This window comes from Vulpes vulpes, chromosome 12 (genome assembly GCF_048418805.1).
Source record: "Vulpes vulpes isolate BD-2025 chromosome 12, VulVul3, whole genome shotgun sequence".
In the NCBI taxonomy this organism is placed as follows: domain Eukaryota; kingdom Metazoa; phylum Chordata; class Mammalia; order Carnivora; family Canidae; genus Vulpes; species Vulpes vulpes.
This window is the reverse complement of record NC_132791.1, coordinates 134557223-134578243: the sequence shown is the minus strand read 5'-3', so window position 1 is coordinate 134578243 and position 21021 is coordinate 134557223. Positions and strand designations below refer to the sequence as shown.

General features: G+C 48.5%; 1 protein-coding gene across 4 annotated transcripts; it reads left to right on the top strand.

Annotated features, from left to right (window-relative positions):
• The first annotated feature begins 9204 nt into the window (after window positions 1-9204).
• RNF222 (ring finger protein 222) lies at window positions 9205-16471 on the top strand. Of its 4 annotated transcripts, none has more exons than XM_072732057.1 (4): window positions 9225-9347; window positions 11447-11515; window positions 13219-13432; window positions 14044-16471. In XM_072732057.1, exon 4 carries the CDS (start codon window positions 14051-14053, stop codon window positions 14654-14656), a length of 606 nt encoding a protein of 201 aa, XP_072588158.1. In that variant the 5' UTR covers window positions 9225-9347; window positions 11447-11515; window positions 13219-13432; window positions 14044-14050; the 3' UTR covers window positions 14657-16471. The 4 variants fall into 4 exon arrangements, with proteins under 4 accessions (XP_072588157.1, XP_072588160.1, XP_072588158.1 ...); XM_072732060.1 differs by having other exon boundaries at window positions 9278-9347; window positions 14024-16471; XM_072732056.1 differs by lacking the exon at window positions 11447-11515 and having other exon boundaries at window positions 9205-9347.
• Window positions 16472-21021: the final 4550 nt, after the last annotated feature.

Genomic DNA, 21021 nt, shown 5'->3' with positions numbered 1-21021 from the left:
ATAAGTCATGGGGAAAATAGCATAGCATAGGGAATATATAGTCAATGATATTGTATTAGCATTGTATGGTGACAGGTGATAGCTACACTTGTGAAGAGTAGCACGACATATAAAGAAGTTGAATCATTATGTTGTACATCTAAAATTAATGTAGCATTGTGTGTCAACAATACTCAAATTTAAAAATTAATTAGGGACACCTGGATGGCTCATATGGTTGAGCATCTGATTCTTGATTTCAGCCCAGGTCACGGTCTTAGGGTCAGGAGATTGGGCTCCACATCAGGCACCATACTGGGCATGGAGACTGCTTGGAATTCTCTCCCTCTCCCTCTCCCTCTGCCTCTCTCTCTCATTCAAAATAAATAAATAAATTGGAAAACCAAAACCTTTAAAAAATTTTTTGAAAACTATTTCTAGTTATCCTTTTACTTTCTTGAATACAGTAGAGTCTGTGTACAATAATACTAATATCATTTTCTCCACAGCGAGTCTGTTTCCCCTTCTCCCTTTCTCTCTACCCCACCCCACTCACATACACTCTCTCTCAAATAAGTCCTTAAAAAAAAACACTTCCTGCAACAATTTTTTATAGTAGGGGAAATTGAAAACAAGTATCAATCAATAGATTAAATAAGTGACTACATCTATTAAAAATGAGGGCATAGAGGTGCTTCGGTGGCTCAGTCAGGTAAGTACCAACTTTTGTTTTCTGTCAGGTTGGTGAGTTCAAGCCCCTCCTCCGGCTCTACACTGGGCTTGGAATCTGCCTAAGATTCTCTCTCTCTCTCTCTCTCTCTCTCTCTCTTAAAAAAAAATGAGGGCGTAAAAGACTGTTTATTGGGGACCACAAGACAACAACTGAAAAAAATCAGGTCCTAAAAGTATTTACACAATGCGATCCTTCCCACTTATTATCTTATTATAATCATATATTATATAATATATAATTATGGTAAATATATCATTATATCCAAGTAGGCTGGAAGAATAAACGCCAAAATATTTATGGAAGCTACCTGGAGAGATGGTGTAGAGCTTATGTGTTTTCTTCTTCGTTTGTGCTTTTATGAATTTTCTACATTTTCTCTCCAAGGGCAGTTCTCGTTTTATAATCAGAAAAAAATATAATTTTCTTTCACTCCCGAGTCTGCCCCTGACTCTGGCCTCACCCGTCTCAAGCACTGAGGACTCTCAATTGTCAGGGAGGTTTTCAGTTCTGGGATAAAGAGCGAAGACTCAAGTAAATCCTCCATCAAAGCCTCAGTTGTTATTTGTTTTGTTTTGTTTCCCAGCTCTCTTTCTCCTGCCACCACCACCAGGAAGTGGGGAGAGGTCTCTCTTCTACTTAAGAGCCCTGAAATCAAACTTCCCTGCCTGCTTCTTCGGGCTCCCATTCCGCACCTGTCTCAGAGCGCTTCAGGACCTGGGGTTAGAGACCCGCAAGGCCAGTGAGTTTCAGAGGCAAGGGGGCGGGAGCTCTCGCGGAGCAGGTGAGCGGCAGGTGGGCAGACCCGCGGGCTGGGGCATTCCTCCCAGCCTTCCTGCTCGCCGCGCCCGCTGCCCCCACTCCTGCTTCTCTGCCTCCGCCCACACCCCGCACCCCGGTCCTTGCCAATCTCAGCCTCACGTCCTTTTTTTTTAAGTTTTTATTTTTTATTTATGATAGAGGGAGAGAGGGAGGCAGAGAGAGAAGCAGGCTCCATGCACCGGGAGCCCGACGTGGGATTCGATCCCGGGTCTCCAGGATCGCGCCCTGGGCCAAAGACAGGCGCTAAACCGCTGCACCACCCAGGGATCCCCCAAGCTGTCTCCTTTCAGGAGGACTTCTCTACTTTGATCGTACTCTGTGGCTTCTGCGCTTCCGGGCCAAAGGGCTCTTGGAAAACCTTGCTTTTGTTTTGTTTTAGTTTTTTTTTTTTTTTTCCTATTCAACAGTAGGTATTAAATGTGCTACTTATTAAAAATAGAATTGGGGGCGCCTGGCTGACTCAGTCGGTGGAGCCTACCACTCTTGATCTCTGGGTTATGACTTTGAGCTGCACGCTTGGTATAGAACTTACTCTTTTTTAAAATCTTTTTTTAGGGATCCCTGGGTGGCGCAGTGGTTTGGCGCCTGCCTTTGGCCCAGGGCGCGATCCTGGAGACCCGGGATCGAATCCCACGTCGGGCTCCCGGTGCGTGGAGCCTGCTTCTCCCTCTGCCTGTGTCTCTGCCTCTCTCTCTCTCTCTCTCTCTGTATGACTATCATAAAAAAATAATAAAATAAAATCTTTTTTTAAAAAAAAGTATAATTAGAGTATCAGAAGTGTGATTTCAAAGGTATAGGTGCTTCGGAGGTCAGAATACATACTTAAGTTTAAAATGTGATTCTATTTCTTTTTTCAAGACAAATCAAGTGGGGCACCTGGGTGGCTCAGTGGTTGAGGGTCTGACACCTTCAGCTCAGGGTCCTGGGATCGAGTCCCACATCAGGCTCCCCACAGGGAGCCTGCTTCTCCCTCTTCCAATATATCTGCCTCTCTCTGTGTGTGTCTCTCATGAATAAAAAAGTAAAATCTTTTTTTAAAAAGACAAATCAAGTAAACAATTGTACACATGGCATTTTGATACTGCAAAAATCACTGAAGACACACCGCTAGGTAGTGGGGCATTCCTCCCTCTTCCCCAGACCATCATCCCTCCCCTTCCCACACTCACCTCCTGTAGAAGGACCATGCCTTTTCAAAGACAACATTAGTGAAGGAAGAAGGCTAACGTAAGGCTCTGACCAGAAGGTGGGCTCATTCTCCTGTGTCCAGCCACATTGGAGGTTCTCAAGTCTATTATGACTTTGAGGAGGGAACTTTCATGTAGATTCCAAAGGGGTGTCCAACAGAGAGTTGAACAACCATGTTTCCCGGGCTTGCCTTGCACACCACGCCAGCCCCTAGCCCCACACACTTGAACTAGGCTTGTGAAGGTAGATCTATTCATTTAAAAAACATTGATTTATTGGTCTCTAAGGATACCTGGCCACTGTCCTGCACCCCTCCTTGAAGGTCTTAAAAGGTAGAGATGCAGGTGGGAGGGGCAGGTGATGAACTGAGAGCCATCTCTGTGGCCACAGTGTGTGGTATGAGGCACCCAAGGGGAGGGTGATGAGAGCCTTGTGGGCTGGCTGAGTGTGGGCTTTGCACGGAGGGCTGTAGGGAGCCACAGAAGTCCTTGGAGGGAGGGAGGGAAGGGGAGACACCGGTGAAAATGCTCTGTGGCTGCTGCATACCATGGTACAGTTGGGCTAAGAAGGCTGAGGGCCAAGGGGGTAGTTAGGAATGAAAAGAGGCCCTTATTCTGCCTACCAAGCCGTGTGCCTGGGCAGGGCTGCTTTCAACCCAGACAAGGGGCATCTTTGTTTTCTGTCCAAAGGCCCCTGGTTTCACCTGTGCTACCAGCAGCCCTAGGCTATGTCATAAATGAGGAGAGCCCAAGGAGGTAGAATGAAGGGAACAGGGAAGGCAGAGATTTCAGAGGCCTGGGCAGCCTTTGGGGAGGAGGTGAGCCCAGGAAGTTTATAGGAGTGTGAATGACTGAAACCCCAAAGCAGGTCCCAGAGTTAGCTGGCACGAAGCAGGGCCAGGGTCCAACGGATGCACGGGGATGGGGAGACCACCAGGGCTGCACCTAATTCTGGGTCCTCCTCTGGCCACACTGGGCAGGGGTGGTGTGTGTGGCCTCACCAAGGAGGTCCAAGTGGCTGGACTATGCTGGCTGGTGCCGGAGAGGATCTTCAGGGATGACTAAAGCCTTAGTCTCTGCATGGGCTTCCCTGGGAACCAGAGGCTCCTCTGCTCCATACTTTGGGGTCCTCTGCCCTCCTGGGTTTGCCTTTCCCATCTGCCCACATTCCTCAGGCCAATCAAGAAGCTGACGAGTGGAGGCAGAGCAGGAGGGGGGTCGAGGGTCATGTACACACACACATACACACACGCACACACGCTCAAGCACGGCAAGGAGACACCCACCTCCTGCCACACAGGCATCATTTAATTACAACCACTGTGAGCATGCACAGGGACACAGACAAATTGCCCCCCATCTCCTACCCTGCCCCCCTTTATATGACTCCAGCCTCATCCAGAGCCAGGATGGAGCAAACCTCCACTGCCGGAATATGGACAGTCAGGGCAATGGTCTCCTGCCTCCTAACCAAACACAGCCCTCGGTACCCCTGATCAGGTCCCAGTCCTTGCTCCAGGTGTGCCCACAGCTGCATGTTCAGCTGGGGAAGATCATTGTCAGGTGTCTGTTCACGGATGGCAGTGATCTAAAGACCAAGAGCCTCTGTTCTAGCAGAGGTCGGCCTTAACCTTCATCCCATTCTTCCTTCTCCTCTCTTACCCCCTCCACCCTCCACTGCCTCTAGCTCCAGGTCTCCTCCCCTTGGCCCCTCCATCCTTTTTAGCCTTCAATACTTAGGGTGACCCACTTTACTATTCTCCTTAAATGATTGGCCCTGGCATAAGGTTCTGAATGGCAGGAGTGACTCCATTCTCTTAGGGCAGCCCCTGCCTAGCAGCCCCACCCATCCCCACAGCAGGTGGAGAGAAGGTGGAGCAGAGGGTGTAGTGTGCCCCTGCTACCACACATCTGGAGTCTCTCCAGGGGAGCAAGAGAGCCAAGATCTGCAGGGAATCCCATCTCCCTGGGGGATGCTACAGAGGGATGCCTCTGTCTGAAAGAGCCACCTCAGCTTCTGGTCCTCCTCTACCCATCCTAGAGGAAGGAGTGAGGATGGAGGTCCAAGCTACCCAGGACCCCAACCCCAACCTCTGGCCTGGGAGAGGTTCCCAGACAGGCCACCCCTTGACGTTACTTGGAGAAGTTGCTAAAATCTTGGATTCCAAAACCGCACTGTACATGTGTGATCATGGAGAAAGCTCCAAGATGTCAGTTCAAGTAGGATATGCAAGATGCAGAAGCGTGCATGTGGAGCGCTATCTTTTGGCGAAAAAAAAAAAAGTGAGAAAGGAATACAAATCAAGATCTGTATTTTCTCTGCAGATATAAAGAAGATACACAAGAATAACCACTAATGACAGTGGTTATCTCTTCTAAGAATTGTGACAAAACACGTACAATATGAAATTTACTATCTTAACCATGTTTAGTGGCATTCAGCACATTCACATTGCTGCACGGCCACCACCATCCATCTCCAGAACATTTTTCTTCTTCCCAAACTGAAACTCTGGACCCATTAAGAAATGATGCCCCATACCCCCTCCTCCAGTCCCTGGCCACCACCATTCCCCTTTCTGTGCCTATAAATCAGAGTCCTCTAGGAACATCATGTAAATGGAATCATACAGTATTTGTCCTTTCATGGCTGGCTTATTTCACTCAGCATAGTGTCCTCAAAATTCATCCATGTGGGAGCTTGTGTCAGAATGTTCGTCTTGTTTAAAGCTGAGTACTATTCCATTACACGCATATGCCACGTGCTATTTACCTATTCACCTGTTGGTGAATGGACGTCGGTTGCTTTCACCTTCCAGCTGTTGTGAACTATAAACACGGGTATGCAAATATCTGTTTGCATCCCTGCTTTCAGTTCTTTTGGGTATAGATTCACAAGTAGGGTTGCTGGAGCATATGGTAACTCTACATTTAGTTTTTTTGAGAAACCATCACAATGTCTCCCACAGTGGCTGCACCATATTACATTGTCACCAGCAGTGCCAAAAGGTTTGAATTTCTCCACGTTCCTGCCAATATTGGTTCTTTCTGGGTATTTTGTTTTCTTTGTTTTTTATAATAGCCACCCTGTTGGGTGTGAGTTAGTGGTGACTTTTTGGGACACACAGAAAATGGGCAGACAAGGAAGGAAAAAGAAGGGGAGAGAATCTCTACTGCAGGACTTCTATCACTTGTTCTTTCTTTTTAAAAAAATTTTTTTAAAGATTTCTTTATTCTAGAGAGAGAATGTGTGAGAGAGAGCAAGCAAATACGGGGGAGCGGAGGGGGGCAGAGGGAGAGAATCCTCAAGCACAGAGTCTGACACAAGTCTCGATCCCAAGACCCATTAGATCATGACCTGAGCTGAAACCAAGAGTTAGATGCTTTGACCAACTGAGCCACCCAGGCGCCCCACATTTTAAAAATCATCTGGATACATTACTTATTCAAGAAATTAAATCATTTTTCCAGCATTTATTGTTATTTCCAAACATACAGCAAAGTTCAAAGAATTTTATGGAGAACCCATACATGCAATACTCAGATTCCACTAGCATGCAGTATTCTTACATTATATCCATCCACTCATTTGTCCATCCAATTAAAAAATTAATATAAAATATAGTTTCCTAGGCCTCTCCCAAGGTCTGCTAGGTCCTGAGGTAGGACCTCAGAATCCGTATCTTTCATCAGTTCTCTAGATGATTCTGATATTTGAGAACCTCTGTCCTGATCCAGCCATTCATTGCATGCACAAACTATACTTCCAGTCATTTGTCAAGTCAGCCAGCCTCAGTCAGGATTCTATTCTTGTCTGGAGGCTCCCTATGCTCAGAGAGGTCTCTCCAAGGAAGGTCTTATGGGGTCGCAATGGTCCCCAGACCCATCCCTAACCTAGCTGGCTTCTTCCCCAGAACACACATTGGTCCCCCAGCAACACCACCCCTAATGTGTCCCCAAAACTGGACACAACTCTCCAATGTGGCCCGACCAGAGCAAAAGCCACTGGTCCCATCCCTCCCTGAGCTGAAAACTAGCCTTCCACCCTTCAGCGTCCATTTGTCCTCTCTGCTGAGAAAGACAGGACACTATAAATTGGGGTGGTGAGATTGGCAGGACTGATCGGCTCAGACCCTCGAAGTAAAAATTGTTCAAGTCCTCTTATCGCTCTTCAGCCTTCTCTTTTTGCTGTGATGATGACAATGATGATTGTAGGGGGTAAGGTTGACCAAGCCCTTAACATATAAGAGGCGTGGTTTCAGGCACATTATTTGCACCCATTCATTGAATCACCATGATCCTAGAGAGTAGGTAATATTATCCCCATTTTTCAGATGAAGCAACTGAGACACAAAAGGATTAAGTAACTTACCCAAAGGAACATGGCACATTCTCTTTATATAAACACAGAGCAAGTGTACTTCTGGCTAACTTACCTGTGATCTCAACCTTCCCTGATGGCTAATTCCCCTTTGCCTGTCAAAACCTAATAGTCCTATGTCCCACCTTCTCGGGGGCAAGATGATAGAGCCAACCTGACAAAGTAAAGCTAAGGTTTCTCCACCTGATGTATTTCCTGTCTCGGGCGGGAGGGGTACATGTGCACACACACATGTGCACATGTTTATTTATACATACATATATATATAAATTCCAAAGTTAAATTCTTATTTTGGAACACAAAACCATAACAGACTATGGTAATAAGTATTCATTCGAAGTTATCTTCAAAGTCAAGCTTCATGGCAGAGCTAGTAGAAGAGATTTGGGGGCTCCAGGAACTTCCTGTCACCCCAGGGTCACATCACATTAATCTAAAGACAGGCCAGCCTGGATCAGTCCCCTCCCCCAGGGACATACAGGGCACAGAGGATAAGTCTCCTTTTCTCCCAGAAGCCCTAGGCAGAGTCATAAGCCAAACTATTGCCCCACTATTGAAGGGACCCCTGGTAGTGCTGATGGAAGGACAGAAATTTGGGGAGCCCTCTCAGACGAGAGAAGATGCAGAATGAAACATACAAAATTGTCCAGTGAAATTTGAATTTTAGATAAAGAACGAATAATTTTTTAGTATAAGTAGGTCCCAATTACTGAACTGAGGATGCTCATACTTAAAAGAAGTATTTGTTGTTTGTCTGAAATACACATTTCCCCAAGGCAGTCTGCATTTTTATTTGCTAAATCTAGGACTGCCTGAAACTCCTCCCCTTCAGCTCTTGGAGAAAGAACATAAGAGACTGTCGTGACAGTTGGCACTCAGCCATCCCCATGTCCCTGGGCGAGGTGGCTGGGTGCACCGCCTTGACTACCCTACCCAACCGGCCTCTGGGTCCCTGTGGAGACAGACCATGATGGGACAGGTCAGGAGGGGCCATCCTGGGGCACCGTATTGAGTCACACTCACGCAAGTCGCACACTATGCCTTGGATCCAGGAAGCTCCTTTTTCAGAAGAAAACCAATTTTTTGAGGACTGGGCCTCCAGCCCTGAGAAAACTGGGAGAGAATCCCTCAAATGGTATCCAGTTGTTCTCTGTCACCCTCTTTGTTCCTGCCTTATTCTTGATTATTTCTCATCACAAAATAAGCAGGATGAAAATTCAAATACCACAGAAATGCATAAGTTAGAAAGTCCCTCCAGAGATAACTACTTTCAAGGTTGATATATCATATTCCAGATTTTTTTGCTATAAAAATATATAATTTCCATAAATAGAATCATATTTTACAAATTGTTTGGAAATTTATCCCTATTCCCCATGATGTCAGGGATTTCTTTCCAGGCAGGTTCATGTTTCTAATTCATTGGTTTACTCTGCCTCATTCTTCTTTTTTTTTTTTTTAAGATTTATTTATGATAGACATAGAGAGAGAGAGAGGCAGAGACACAGGAGGAGGGAGAAGCACGCTCCATGCCGGGAGCCCGACGTGGGACTCAATCCCGGGACTCTAGGATCGCGCCCTGGGCCAAAGGCAGGCGCTAAACCGCTGAGCCACCCAGGGATCCCCTACTCTGCCTCATTCTTTACCACCATGGTGTTTGGTCTTGGGAGCTCTGAGTCCCTTTGAGTGCTCGATGAATGGCAAATGCATATGGACACACCACCCAGATATTTGTATATGATGTTGGGTGTTGTGGCCTCCCTGAGGCTGTTGTGACCCCCCGCCCCATCCAGTGCATGGCAACGGAGCAGGGGTTTGGGAAGAGGATCACTGAAATGGGTCCGGGAGGGTGAAGGACCATGAGGATAAATTTCTTATTGTTGGAATCGGGAGACCCACCCATAGGGAGCCCACCCTGGGTCCTGGGTCACTGCCTCCACTGGGAGACTCATCCCTGGGCTCCCCCTTAGATCGGGGGCTCCTCTCCGAACATCCCGGTCAAGATCACCTGACTCCAGCAGCTGCCAAAGCCCTGGGCAACGCCAAGAGCCTCCTGGCCTCAAACGGGTTGGGCGACATTCACTTCCCTCCGCTGTCCTCCAGACCTGCTCAGTCATTAGGAAATGCCTCAGCGGCGGCTGTCACAGTAACAGCAGCAGGAAGACGTGCTGTCTGCCCAGCACCTGTGGGTGGCTCAGATCTGCTCCGTGGAGGACGTGGTGGAGAGGTGGATGCTGATCCCAGCAAAGTGAGTCTGGGGGCCTGGCTGGGGGCGGGGAAGGAGTGGGATCCAGCCAGAGCGTGGCGAGGTTCTGGACTGAAACTGGAATAACACAGGGGTGTGGGAGTGTGTGTGTGTGTGTGTGTGTGTGTGTGTGTGGTATCTAGGGAGTGGTCACAGCCGAAGCCACAGGGCCTTGCTTTGGAAATCCAGGAGGGAAGCCCAGAAGCATCTCTCTGCCTCAGGGGCTCACAGTCCCGAAGTGGGGAGGCAGGAATCTCCTGGGCTGATGATTCCCCCAAACAGCCCTCTCGATAGGCTGCTGCTCTGGGTGAAGTGGGGCACTGGGGCTTCATGAGGTCAGCGCCCCTTGGCTGGCCCAAACCCTGCCTCACAGGTGGCTGGAGTGACAACCTTGTTTAGAGTCACTCTCAGGAGGGACTTTACCAAGGTGAAGCAAGTTTAATCTTTTCCTCTTTTTCTTTTTTTTTTTTTTAAACCACTTTACAAGATATGCTAGACACAAAAAAAGCTGGATTCTGGAGCTCCCAGAAGGTATTTTCATCTGTGGATTAAAAAAAATTATTTATTTATTCATGAGAGAGAGGCAGAGACATAGGCAAGAGGGAGAAGCATGCTCCCTGCGGGGATCCCTATGCAGGACTCGATCCCAGGACCCTGGGATCACAACCTGAGGTGAAGGCAGACACTCAACCACTGAGCCACCCAGGTGCCCCCTGTGGATATTTGTTAAATCAGTATTTCTGCACAGGTATGAGGGCTGGGACCTCCTGTTCCATCACTCTGCTCTCCTTTGGAGGCACATCCAAACCCCCACTAGAGCTGGCAATCCCTAGCGCCCTGGGTCTATCCTGCCCCAGCCATGTGACTTTGAAGAAGTTACTTAAGCCCTGGGCCTCAGTTTCCTCATCTGTAAAATGAGGATAATATCTACCTCCCAGAATTGTTGTCAGGATTGCATGAGGAAGGGATGCGACATGCGAAGCACATAATTAGTGTTCAATAAATGGTCGCTGTTATAATTATTTATTACTAGCTCGACACTGGTCCCACCTCACCTAGAAAGACTTTCCAGCCCTCCTCTCCCACCATTTCCTAAAGCACCAGTGGGGTTGCCTTTTGGCATAGAACATCTCATGTTGTATTTGAGCTAGAGTGCACCCAAACTAGAGCATGGTCCTTGCATTTCTTCTGTTGCCTTAACCCTGGCCCCAGCACCCAAGACAGAGGCATGCCCAGGAAAAGAACTCAAGGAGCAAAAATGAGTGGAATCAAGAGAAAGAGAGGGAGTGGGCAGGGAAAGACTGAGAAAGAGAGGTCAGTAGAAGGTGGGGATGGGTGGCACTGTCCAGGCATGAGTGACGTGCCTCTTCTGAAGCCTAGGAAGAAGAAAGGATTGCCCAGGGAGGCCACCAGTGGGGACCTGGAATGTCTTCTGTATCCCTGGATCCCTTTTACTTTTCTTCAAACTCCAATGACTATTAGAGGCTCTCCTCCCCCCTCCCCTGCTCCTCCTGAAGAGGATAGTGCTTCCTGACTCAGCTATATAGCTATAGAACTCCTCTAATGTTCTCTATGTCATCTATAGAATTTCCTCTCTGCGTCCTTCTCTCTCTCTCTCTCTCAGCCTTCTCCCTCTCTGTCACCTTCCCCAAGTGACTTCACCCAAGTCATTTCCTCCTCTCTGGACCTACGTCTGCTCCCCTATAAGACTAGATTTGACTAAATGACCTCAAAAGCCCTTCCTTCCCCTAGCATTCTCTTAACTATCTGCTTTAATTCTCTTGCCTACCTTGATACCTACTTCTCAGTTACTCAAACAACTTCAGCTGCCTATCACCATTCCTTCTTTAAAAAAAAAAAAATCTTGGGCACCTGAGGTGGCTCAGCGGTTTAACGTCACCTTCAGACCAGGGCCTGGTCCTGGAGACCCAGGATCAAGTCCCACATCAGGCTCCCTGTCTGGAGCCTGCTTCTCCCTCTGCCTGTCCCTCTCTCTCTTTCTCTCTCTCCCTCCCTCTCTCTCTCTCTCTCTCTCTCTGTGTGTGTCTCTCATGAATAAATAAATAAAATCTTTTTTTAAAAAATCTCTTTTTCAAAACCAGTTATACATATCCACTACTCTAAAGTTTCATGAAGGACCTTCTTGAACCTGCTTATCTTCAATGCCAAAGGTCAGTGCCTAGCACACAGCAGGAGCGCAATAACTATTTATTGAATAATTGGATGGATGAGTGGATGGGTGGGTGGGAGAATGGAGGGATCAACGGATCAGTGGATGGATGGAACTGCTGCCATATGCCTGTGGGGCACTGTGAGATACAGGGGGACATATTAGAAGTTGGCTTAAGAGAATCATGGTCATCCTTGAGAAAACCCCAGTTTAGTTTAGGCATCTGCAAGTGTGTTATGAAACAGAAATGACAGAAACATTGGATTCACCATCTTGATTGTTATCTACTGCCCATCATTTATCTAATCCCTCCTTGGACCTGTTGCCCCGTCTGCCCCGGGAGCCACAGGTCTTCATCATCTTGTATAGTTACTCTAATTTGACGGGGGCTTCCCTCTGTCAGAGATGTGTGTTATTTTTTTTTTTAATCGTCTACATAATAAGAACAACTGGAAAGAAGAAGAAGATAGATGCTAGAGGATTTGGCTGGCCTTAACAATGACATCTACCATTTGTTGAGCATGTACTGTGCGCCAAACTCTTCACTCACATTAGCTTACTTAATACTCTGAACAACTCCAGGTGCACCTGGGTGGCTCAGTAGGTGAAGCATCTGCCTTTGGTTCGAGTCATGATCCTGGGGCCCTGGGATCGAGACCCACATTGGACTCTCTGCTCAGCGGAGAGTATGCTTCTCCCTTTCCTGCTACTACTCCCCCTGCTCATGCTCGCTGTCTCTCTCAAATAAATGAAATCTCAAAAAAAATTACTCTGAACAACTCTGAGAGGAAAACAATACTATTACCCCCATCTTAGAGATGGGGAACAGGCTCAGGTTAAACAATTTGCTTGAGGTCATACAGACAATAATAGGTATATCAAGGATTTGAACTCAGTTCCAGAGTCTGAACACTTGAAACCCTCACCCCCAGCCTGGGGGCCACACTGATCACCCAGAGACCAAAGCTTGAAAAGGTTTTGGAGCTGTCTTCAAGGTCCCAGTTCCCCCATCCCCACCTTTACATATTTTTGCTCCTTATTCCTTATGGGGCATTTTCAACTTGGCAAAATGCACTTAGGACCAAGCCAAGAGAGGAGAGAGATGCCAAAATATTTATGATTTGAGAAACTACAGTTTTTTCTAGTAACTGATCTGGTTCCCATTATGTCATCTCTTGGGTCTAGGGGCTGGCACAGAGTTCTATTTGTCAGTGTGTTCAGGTGTCTTTTGTCTACATCCTTGATGGAAGAAAATGTCAAAGACAGGTGATCACAATTCCTTCTAAAGAGGCTAACCTAGATGAGTTTATTCTACACAGTTATGATACAGGGGACTTTTTTTAAGATTCTGTTTCTTTATTCATGAAAGACAGAGAGGCAAAGACACAGGCAGAGGGAGAAGCAGGCTCCCTGAGATGAGCCTGATGCGGGACTTGATCCCAGGATGTTCAACCACTGAGCCACCCAGGTGCCCTGATATGGGGGACTCTTAAGTGAGGACACTTGGACATACCAAGCTGGTGTCTGCCTTCAAAGCCAGCATCTTGAGGAGCTGTGTACTTAATCCAACAATTCTGCTGTTGCTGAGAACACCTTTGGGGTCTCAGATTATGTTTAAAACCCACCTAATTACTTTATGGTGACTCCGTATATTCAATTTAAAACAGTATCATGCCATTGATCACTCCTGTACTTTCTCACCAGGCTTCGATCCCAGTGACTTTGGCCATTTCCAACATATCAGACACATCCTCAAAGGATGAAAATCTGCCTTTGCCAAGGTTAACCAGGAGGTTCTCTCTCACTGCCTCAGGCAGCGCAGTAAGAATGTGAAGAATGAGTGAGCTGTGGCAGGCGGAGGTACGAGCCCACAGCTCCCTGCCGTGACTACACAGAGGGCCAGCAGGCATTTGGATGTGTAAGTTCTGAGCTTTATTTTCAAAACAGTCATTGCTTTATAGCCACGCTTAGCACAGAGGAATGCAATCCAATGGCTGGATGCAATCCAATGGATCAGCCAATCCCTGAGCAGGGAGATAGAGGAGCAGCAGAGGATCTTCTGGGAAATGACCACTCTGGGGACAGCCATACTGGAGACCGGGCTGAGTCGGGGGGAGCATTGGCTTAGCTGCCTGCTTCCCCTAGGAACTGGATCCTGCTGCCTTCATTGCAGGCATCCAAGCAGGAAGAGGTGAGGTGATGACCTCACCAAGTCAGTGTCCCCAGGTGAGGTATCAGGGAGGTCAGACTTCAACACATTCCATGTACCTCGAACCAGTTTCCCGGGGCTGGAGTTGCTCCTTATGGGTCTCCCAAAGCCCCTTGTAGAGGTGCCCCCCTCATCTCCTCCTAAGGGGCCTGGGCCCTAGGTCCTAGTCTCAGTGTAAGCCAAGTAGACACCTGGGGAGGGGCAGCAGAGGAGGACAAGAGAGAGGGGGGCAGAAGGCAGGTGGGAGGGAGTTGGGAAGGAGGGAGAGGGCTGGTGGCTCCCGGCCCTTCCCTCCCGCAGCTAAGGCCCTGCCTTGGCAGAGTGGCCATGTCCGAAGGAGAGAGCAAAGACAGCTCGGGCAGCGAGTGCCCCGTGTGCTACGAGAAGTTCCGCGACCTAGAGGGTGCCAGCCGCACGCTGAGCTGCGGCCACGTGTTTTGCCACGACTGCCTGGTCAAGTACCTGCTCTCCACCCGCGTGGACGGCCAGGTCCAGAGGACTATCGTCTGCCCCATCTGCCGCTACGTCACCTTCCTCAGCAAGAAGAGCTCCCGCTGGCCCTCGGTGCTGGACCGGAGCTCGCAGACCCTGGCCGTGCCCGTGGGCCTGCCCGACGCCCTGGGCCACACGAACCCCCAGGTGTGGAGGCCGGCCCCCAGCCAGGGCGCCCAGCCCCCCTCAGACCTGCCACCCGGCCTGGTCCGGGAGCCCCAGGTCTTTGTCATCAGCCGCCACGGGATGCCCCTGGGGGAGCAGGACAGCGTGTTGCCCCGCCGCAGCCTGGCCGAGCTGTCTGAGGCATCACCGGCCCCCAGCGCAGGCCGGGCCTTCTGCTGCCGCTCGCGGGCCCTGCTGCTCATCACGCTCGTCGCCGTGGTGGCTGTGGTGGCCGCCATCCTGCCCTGGGTGCTGCTGGTGAGGAAGCAGGCCTGAGCGCCACCCTGGGCTGAGCGTGGCTGGTGGGGGAGGGGGGAGCCTGGATGGGGCGAGACCCCAGGGCCAGCAGTCTGGACCCTGGATGGCGTCCCCACCTCCCACACCACCTGCTTCATTGGGGGCGGCTGGGGGCTGATGATCTCTGCGGCTGGAGCTGAGCTCTGGGCCCAAACCCAAACTCCATGTTCCAGGCCAGGGTACAAAATGGGGTGCCTACCCTTTCTGGGAGCAACAGCTATGTCCCCCCCTGGATGGGGGGCTATCCTCAACAGATACTTCCCCCTCCTCCGGGCTGGAACTGAGCAAGGTGGGAAGACAGGTGGTCCCCCTCGTACTATGGGGTCACCAGCCCTGAGGTGTGGTCCCTATCTGCCAGGTGACCCACCTGAAGTCAGGTGGGGCCAGATGGGGCCCTATAGTGGCTGGATGGGGGCTCCAAGGCAGGACTCGTCCAGGTCAGAGTTCCCACCCAGGCTTCTCTAGCTGGCTCGCAGGAACAAACAGAAGGAGTGGCTCAGGGGTCAAAGCACCTTTCCCAGGATCTCAGCAACCACCCATGAGCCTACAGCTGGGCAAGCATATGCCTTCCTGCCCCCAAATCACCAGCCTGTAAGGTCTTCGCTGGTGGAAAAGCTGATCTCAGAGGCTGTGGCCTAGGATCTCTGGGGGACATGACAGGAAAGCATCGTCCCGGGGAATGTGGCAACATCAAGGCACAGGAGTGGAGGCTAGAGGTCTCTGCAAGCCTCCCAAGCCCAAGGAGTGGTCCAAAGTTTGAATCCTGGAGTTCCCAAGGATGGACCGGTGGGCCGGGAGCACAGGGGGAGCCTGAAGGCCGAGACTTGAGTCAGCGGAGAGCTATGCGGGCAAATTAACCCCTAGGGGCTCCCCCGACTCCTTCCTAGCCCAGGTCCTCCTCCTCCTCCTCATGACCCAACCACTTATTAGAGGCCACACCAGCTGGGCCAGTTTCCCTGGGCGGATTCCCAGCTGGGCAAGGATGGGTGGGGAAGAAAACAGCTGTGCTTGTCAGGGACGCCACTGTCTCAACAAACGCTGAACCCCAGCTCCTGCCAACCCCACCCTGGGCTGTGCTAGGGCTCCGTGGGGACGGCCACTCAAGAAGCCTCAGACTGGGTCTTGCCTGTGGGGCAAGTCACTTGCAGACAGCTGTTTTCTATTTAGTAAGGGCCATGATCTTTATTTTTGAATTAAAAACAACAAAAACTTCCAGATCCTCTCTCAAACAGGTGGTTGTTCACAGGCCAGGCTTGCCAGCAGCTAAGTCCCCCTGCAACCTATTCCTCCCTCGGCAAAGGTCGCTATCGGTGGGGAAAGAAACAGCACCCTGCCTTTTATCTGGTTCCCAAGTCCCCAGAGTGGTGTCTATTTGGGGACCCCTGGGGAATGGGGTTCCCCCCCAGAGGGGATATTTGGGACACATGGAGAGCTGATTGAAAACACTTATGGTCTTCTTTATGCTCTTTTCAAGACTAGAGAAGCACATAGGTGCTATTTGGGGAGGGATACAGGTGGGTTCATGGGAAATATATTTATTATAGGACTAAAAATGCTAAATTTACAAAGACTCCAATTAGTCTTGTTTTAACCTCAGCCAGGCTGCTTTAAACAACATCATGAATTTCTGGGGATGTGATTCTCAGATTCCGTTGCATTTGCCAAAAGTTGATTTCAAAATACCCGTAGTGTTTTCATATTGTTCAGGGGCGACTCCCAGACGGCACTTCTTTTATTTTCAGAAAATGTCGCATGGCTATTTTATAAATAAAGGTATATGTATATTTTCTCAAAGATTGCAGAGACATCACCGATGCACGTGCAAAGCGCTGAGCTTGGACTTTCCGGATAATCCACATTAGATGAAAGAGACAGCTCAGAAAAGACTAATGCAAATGGATCTTAAGCATCTAGTCGGTGACACTTGTGAAAGACATGCAAATTAAAACTTCTACAGGTGTCCCAACTTTCACCTGTTAGCCTGTCAAACCCTGAAGGACTCAAAACCCACTCTGCCGCCAAAGGAAGGAAAGCAGGTTCGGTGGTGGGATGTATATGGGTAAAACCCCTGGGAAGGGAAATTTGACATTAGCTATCAACATTTCCACCTTTTGACCCAGAAAGTCCTATCCTAGAAATGTATCCTCTAGATCAACTTGTGGATATTGCCACAGAATATCTCCAAGATACGGTGGCCAGTGGGAAAAATACAGTGTGGAACATTGTGGAAGGGTGGGGGGAGTAAGAATTCACATTCCTATGTGTGCTTTTTAAAAAATATTATTTATCTATTCATGAGAGACACAGAGAAAGAGGCAGAGACACAGGCAAAGGGAGAAGCAAGATCCCTGTGAGGAGCCCGATGTGGGACTCAATCCCAGGATCCCAGGATCACAACCTGAGCCAAAGACAGATGCTCAACCCCTGAGCCACCCAGGTGCCCCTCACATTCCTATGTGCTTATTTATGCATCAAGAAATTGAGAAGATCGCACAAAAAAACTAGTCACAGTGATTAACTGTGCAAGGGGATGATAACTGATGGGACAGGATGGGGAATTTCCTTCCCTTTGATACTTTTTTAAAAAAATTCTTTGGAGAAAAAAAATTCTTTGGAGAGAGAGAGAACATGAGCAGGGGGAGAGGCAGAGAGGGAGAAGCAGACGGTCCACCGAGCAGGGAGCCAGATGCAGGTCTCGATCCCAGGACCCCGAGACCATGATCTGAGCTGAGGCAGATGCCTAACCCACTGAGCCACCCAGGCGCCCCTGCTTTGATATTTTCTGAAACAAGCAAAGGTACTACTTATTCAAAAATTAAATTGAAAAATGCTATCCGATGCTAGGGATATTTTCAGCATCCACACTTGTTGCTCCGTGAGGTGCTGGCCCCAAGAACATTCAAGAACTGCCCCTGACTACCTGTCCTGCAGCTCAAGAGTGTCAGCTACCGACCAGTTTGGCAGGGCTGGTTTGTCTGGTTAGAGGTGTGACATCTCCTGCTTAACAGGAAGGAAGGTAAAAAAAAAAAAGCTTCATATTTGACTCAGTGTTTCTCAGTTCCTATGGACATCTTTGGGCCGGATCATTTAATGTGCCCGTTTGGATTTTTCTCTGCCTTCTTTTCCTTTGTCAAGTATAAGCTTTTGCTTTAAGCAACCACCCTGAGGTCAGGACACTCCAGAAAGATGCCATTAGATAAATAGATAGACGGGTGGATGAATGCCTGGTATTACGCACACACATTTTGCTACCTCCTCTCACAATAATCTTTAATTTAATTTAATTTTTTTAAGATTTTATTTATTCATTGGTAAATTGAACACCAATAAAAAATAAATTTAAAAAAAAGATTTTATTTATTCATGAGAGACACAGAGAGAGAGGCAGAGGGAGAAACAGGCTCCCTGCGGGGAGCCCGATGCGGGACTCGATCCCAGGACCCCTGGATTATGCCCTGAGACGAAGGCAGTTGCTCAACCACCGAGCCACCCATGCGTCCCTAACCTTTACTTTTAATACGTACTTGCACAGTATAAGCCTACCGAGCTAAATGTAAGGATCCATACATTTCTGGTGAGCCCTGGACCAGGGTTCCCAGGAATCTCTGTGCCCCTCAGATACCATCCCATGACCTCCACCCTCAGCAAAGCCTGCAATGACTCAGGCAGCCCTGTGAGTCTCTTCACTTCTCCCTTTGACACCCTCATCAGTCCAGATACCCTTTTTTTTGTGGGGGGGCGGGCAGAATAACCTGGCCTCGTCCTCACAACTTCCCTCATCCTCCTCTTACCTGGGACAAACTGATTCGCAACACAAACTATTTGTAGATCCAACAAGTTCTGTTGGTGTAGGACTCGAGGCCTTTGCTTGGGTGGCTCCCTCTACCTGGAACATATTTCCCCTCTTGTCTACCTGAAAAACTCTCACCTAGCTTTCAGAAACAGTTTAAGGGTTCGCCTGTAAAAATTTCACCACATCCAACTTCAGTTAGAATTGGCTGCATCCTGGGGCACCTGGGTGGCTCAGTGGTTGAGCATCTGCCTTTGCCTCAGGGTGTGATCCCTGGGGTCCTGGGATTGAGTCCCACATCACGCTCCCTGCAGGAAGCCTGCTTCTCCCTCTGCCTCTCTCTGTGTGCCTCTCATGAATGAATGAATGAATGAATGAATGAATGAATGAATGAATAGATAAATAAATAATTTTTAATATAAAAAATGGACTGCATCCAGTCATCTTCCCAGGGACGCTGTGTTATGCCCATTTGTTGACAGGGCCATTTCTTCCTTCTAGACACCGTGCCCCTTCGAGGGAGGCTAGGTCTCACTGGTCTTTGTATCTTACTGGTCTTTGTATATGAAGCTTGCATGGCATAGGATTTGGTAAAGAGTAAGAGTTGGAGAGATCTTTGAAGAATGCATGAGTGAAGGCAGGCAAGCAGGGAGAAAGGAAGGAAGAAATGGGATGGTTTGGTGTCTAGAAAAAAAAAAGTTTAGTCCAAGGGATGTAGATGTAGAATCTGAATAGCCAGTTTGTCTTAGGGCTTCGCAAAGACCAGCCTCGAAACAACCTGACAGAGTCCATTTAAAAGCCACCACCATTACCTGGGTGGCTCAGTGGGTTAAACGTCTGCCTTCGGCTCAGGTAATGATCCCGGGGTCCTGGGAGGGAGTCCCGCATTGGGCTCCCTGCTCAGCGGGGAGCCTGCTTCTCCCTCTCCCCCTGCTTGTGCTCTCTCTCTCTCTCTCTCTCTCTAATAAACAAATAAAATTTTTAAAAAAACAAATAAAAGGACCTTTGTCAAATCATGTAAGAGACATGTAAGGAAGTGGAGGGGCAGCCAGGCTAGGTGGCCAGAGGATCATGCAGGGCTGAGCCAAGACATTTATGCAGGTAAACAGACTTCACAACAAGGCCACCAGTAATTTGCATCTGTGCATGCAATTTGTACCCTGGCAATCTTCGCACTGCACAGTGGCTGTGCTGTCCAAATAGTGGCCTGAAGGTTTAATTTCAATGACTCAGTGTTGCATGGGGAGAGGGAGCTAAGGAGGCCTCCAGAGGGGAGGGCAACAGCAGAGAATGATGAGGATGATGAGAGAACAGAGAGGGCCTTTGTGGGAAGAGAGGAAGAGGCTAGGGGGGACCCGAAGAAGTGGAGGTGAATGGGCAACCAGCTGGCTCCATCAGAAGAGCATGCAATGCTTGATCTTGGGGTTGTGAGTTCGAGTCCCACACTGGGCATAGAGATTACTTAAATAAATAACACTTAAAAAGGAAGAAAGAAAAGAGGGGGTTAGGGAATCTAATAAGAACAAAAAGAGAGAGGATGAATCTGTGAAGACCAGAGAGGAAGACAAGGTAGGAAGGCAGGAGCCTTGAGCATCTCCCTGTAACTTTCAGCTGCCAAATGAAATTCAGATCAGGTGGGAGCCTCATGGGCTTTTCTCTGAAGGCTGCTCACTCCAGCCACAAGGACCTAGCTCCGGGAGACAACACGTCATGCTGCTTCACAGCTCCAAGCCTTCCTGAGAGCTACTCCTACTGCCTCATGAAGCTAACTTTAACATTCTTCAAAACTCAGCCACGGGTGATCTCACCCCAGAAGTCTTCCCTGACCCCAGAATGCTCTCCTATTCCTGAAGCACAGAACTAGTAAAAGCGGGGCGCCTGGGTGGCTCAGTCCATTAAGCAACCACTTCTCCATTTCGGCCCAGGTCATGAGCTCAGGGTCATAATGTCAGGATGATGAGAACCAGCCCAGCAATGGGCTTAGCATGGAACCTGCTTAAGATTCTCTTCCTCTCTCTCCCCCTGTGCTCTCTTTCAAAAAGAAGAAAAAAACCCCACCAAGGGCAGCCAGCTCATAAAGCACTTTTCCTGGGGTCCCATGAATGCTAGTTTCACTGTTTATCTCTCCTCTTAGACAATGAGCTTCCTGCAAGCAGAAGCTCTAACTAATTTCATTTTTTAAGTCCAGTGTCGAGTTTAGGGATAGCATGCAAAAGACGCTCCATAAACATTTGTTGGAAATAATTGCAGAGGCACCTGGCTGGCTCAGTCCTGGAGCATATGGCTCTTGATCTTGGCATAGTGAGTTTAAACCCCATGTTGGGTGTAGAGTTTACATTTAAAAAAATTTTTTTTAAAAAAAGAATTGCAATAGAGGTAGTCTCACTGAATTTTTCAGTTAAGAATAAAATCTGGGGCTGTTGACAGTATATTTAAAACACAACTTTTTTAAATCACGAAAACCCTGTGCTCTTTACTGACTTAACTCTGGCTCCTCAAAGACATGTTTCCTCACTCTTTTTTTTTTTTAATTTTAATTATTTATTCATGAGAG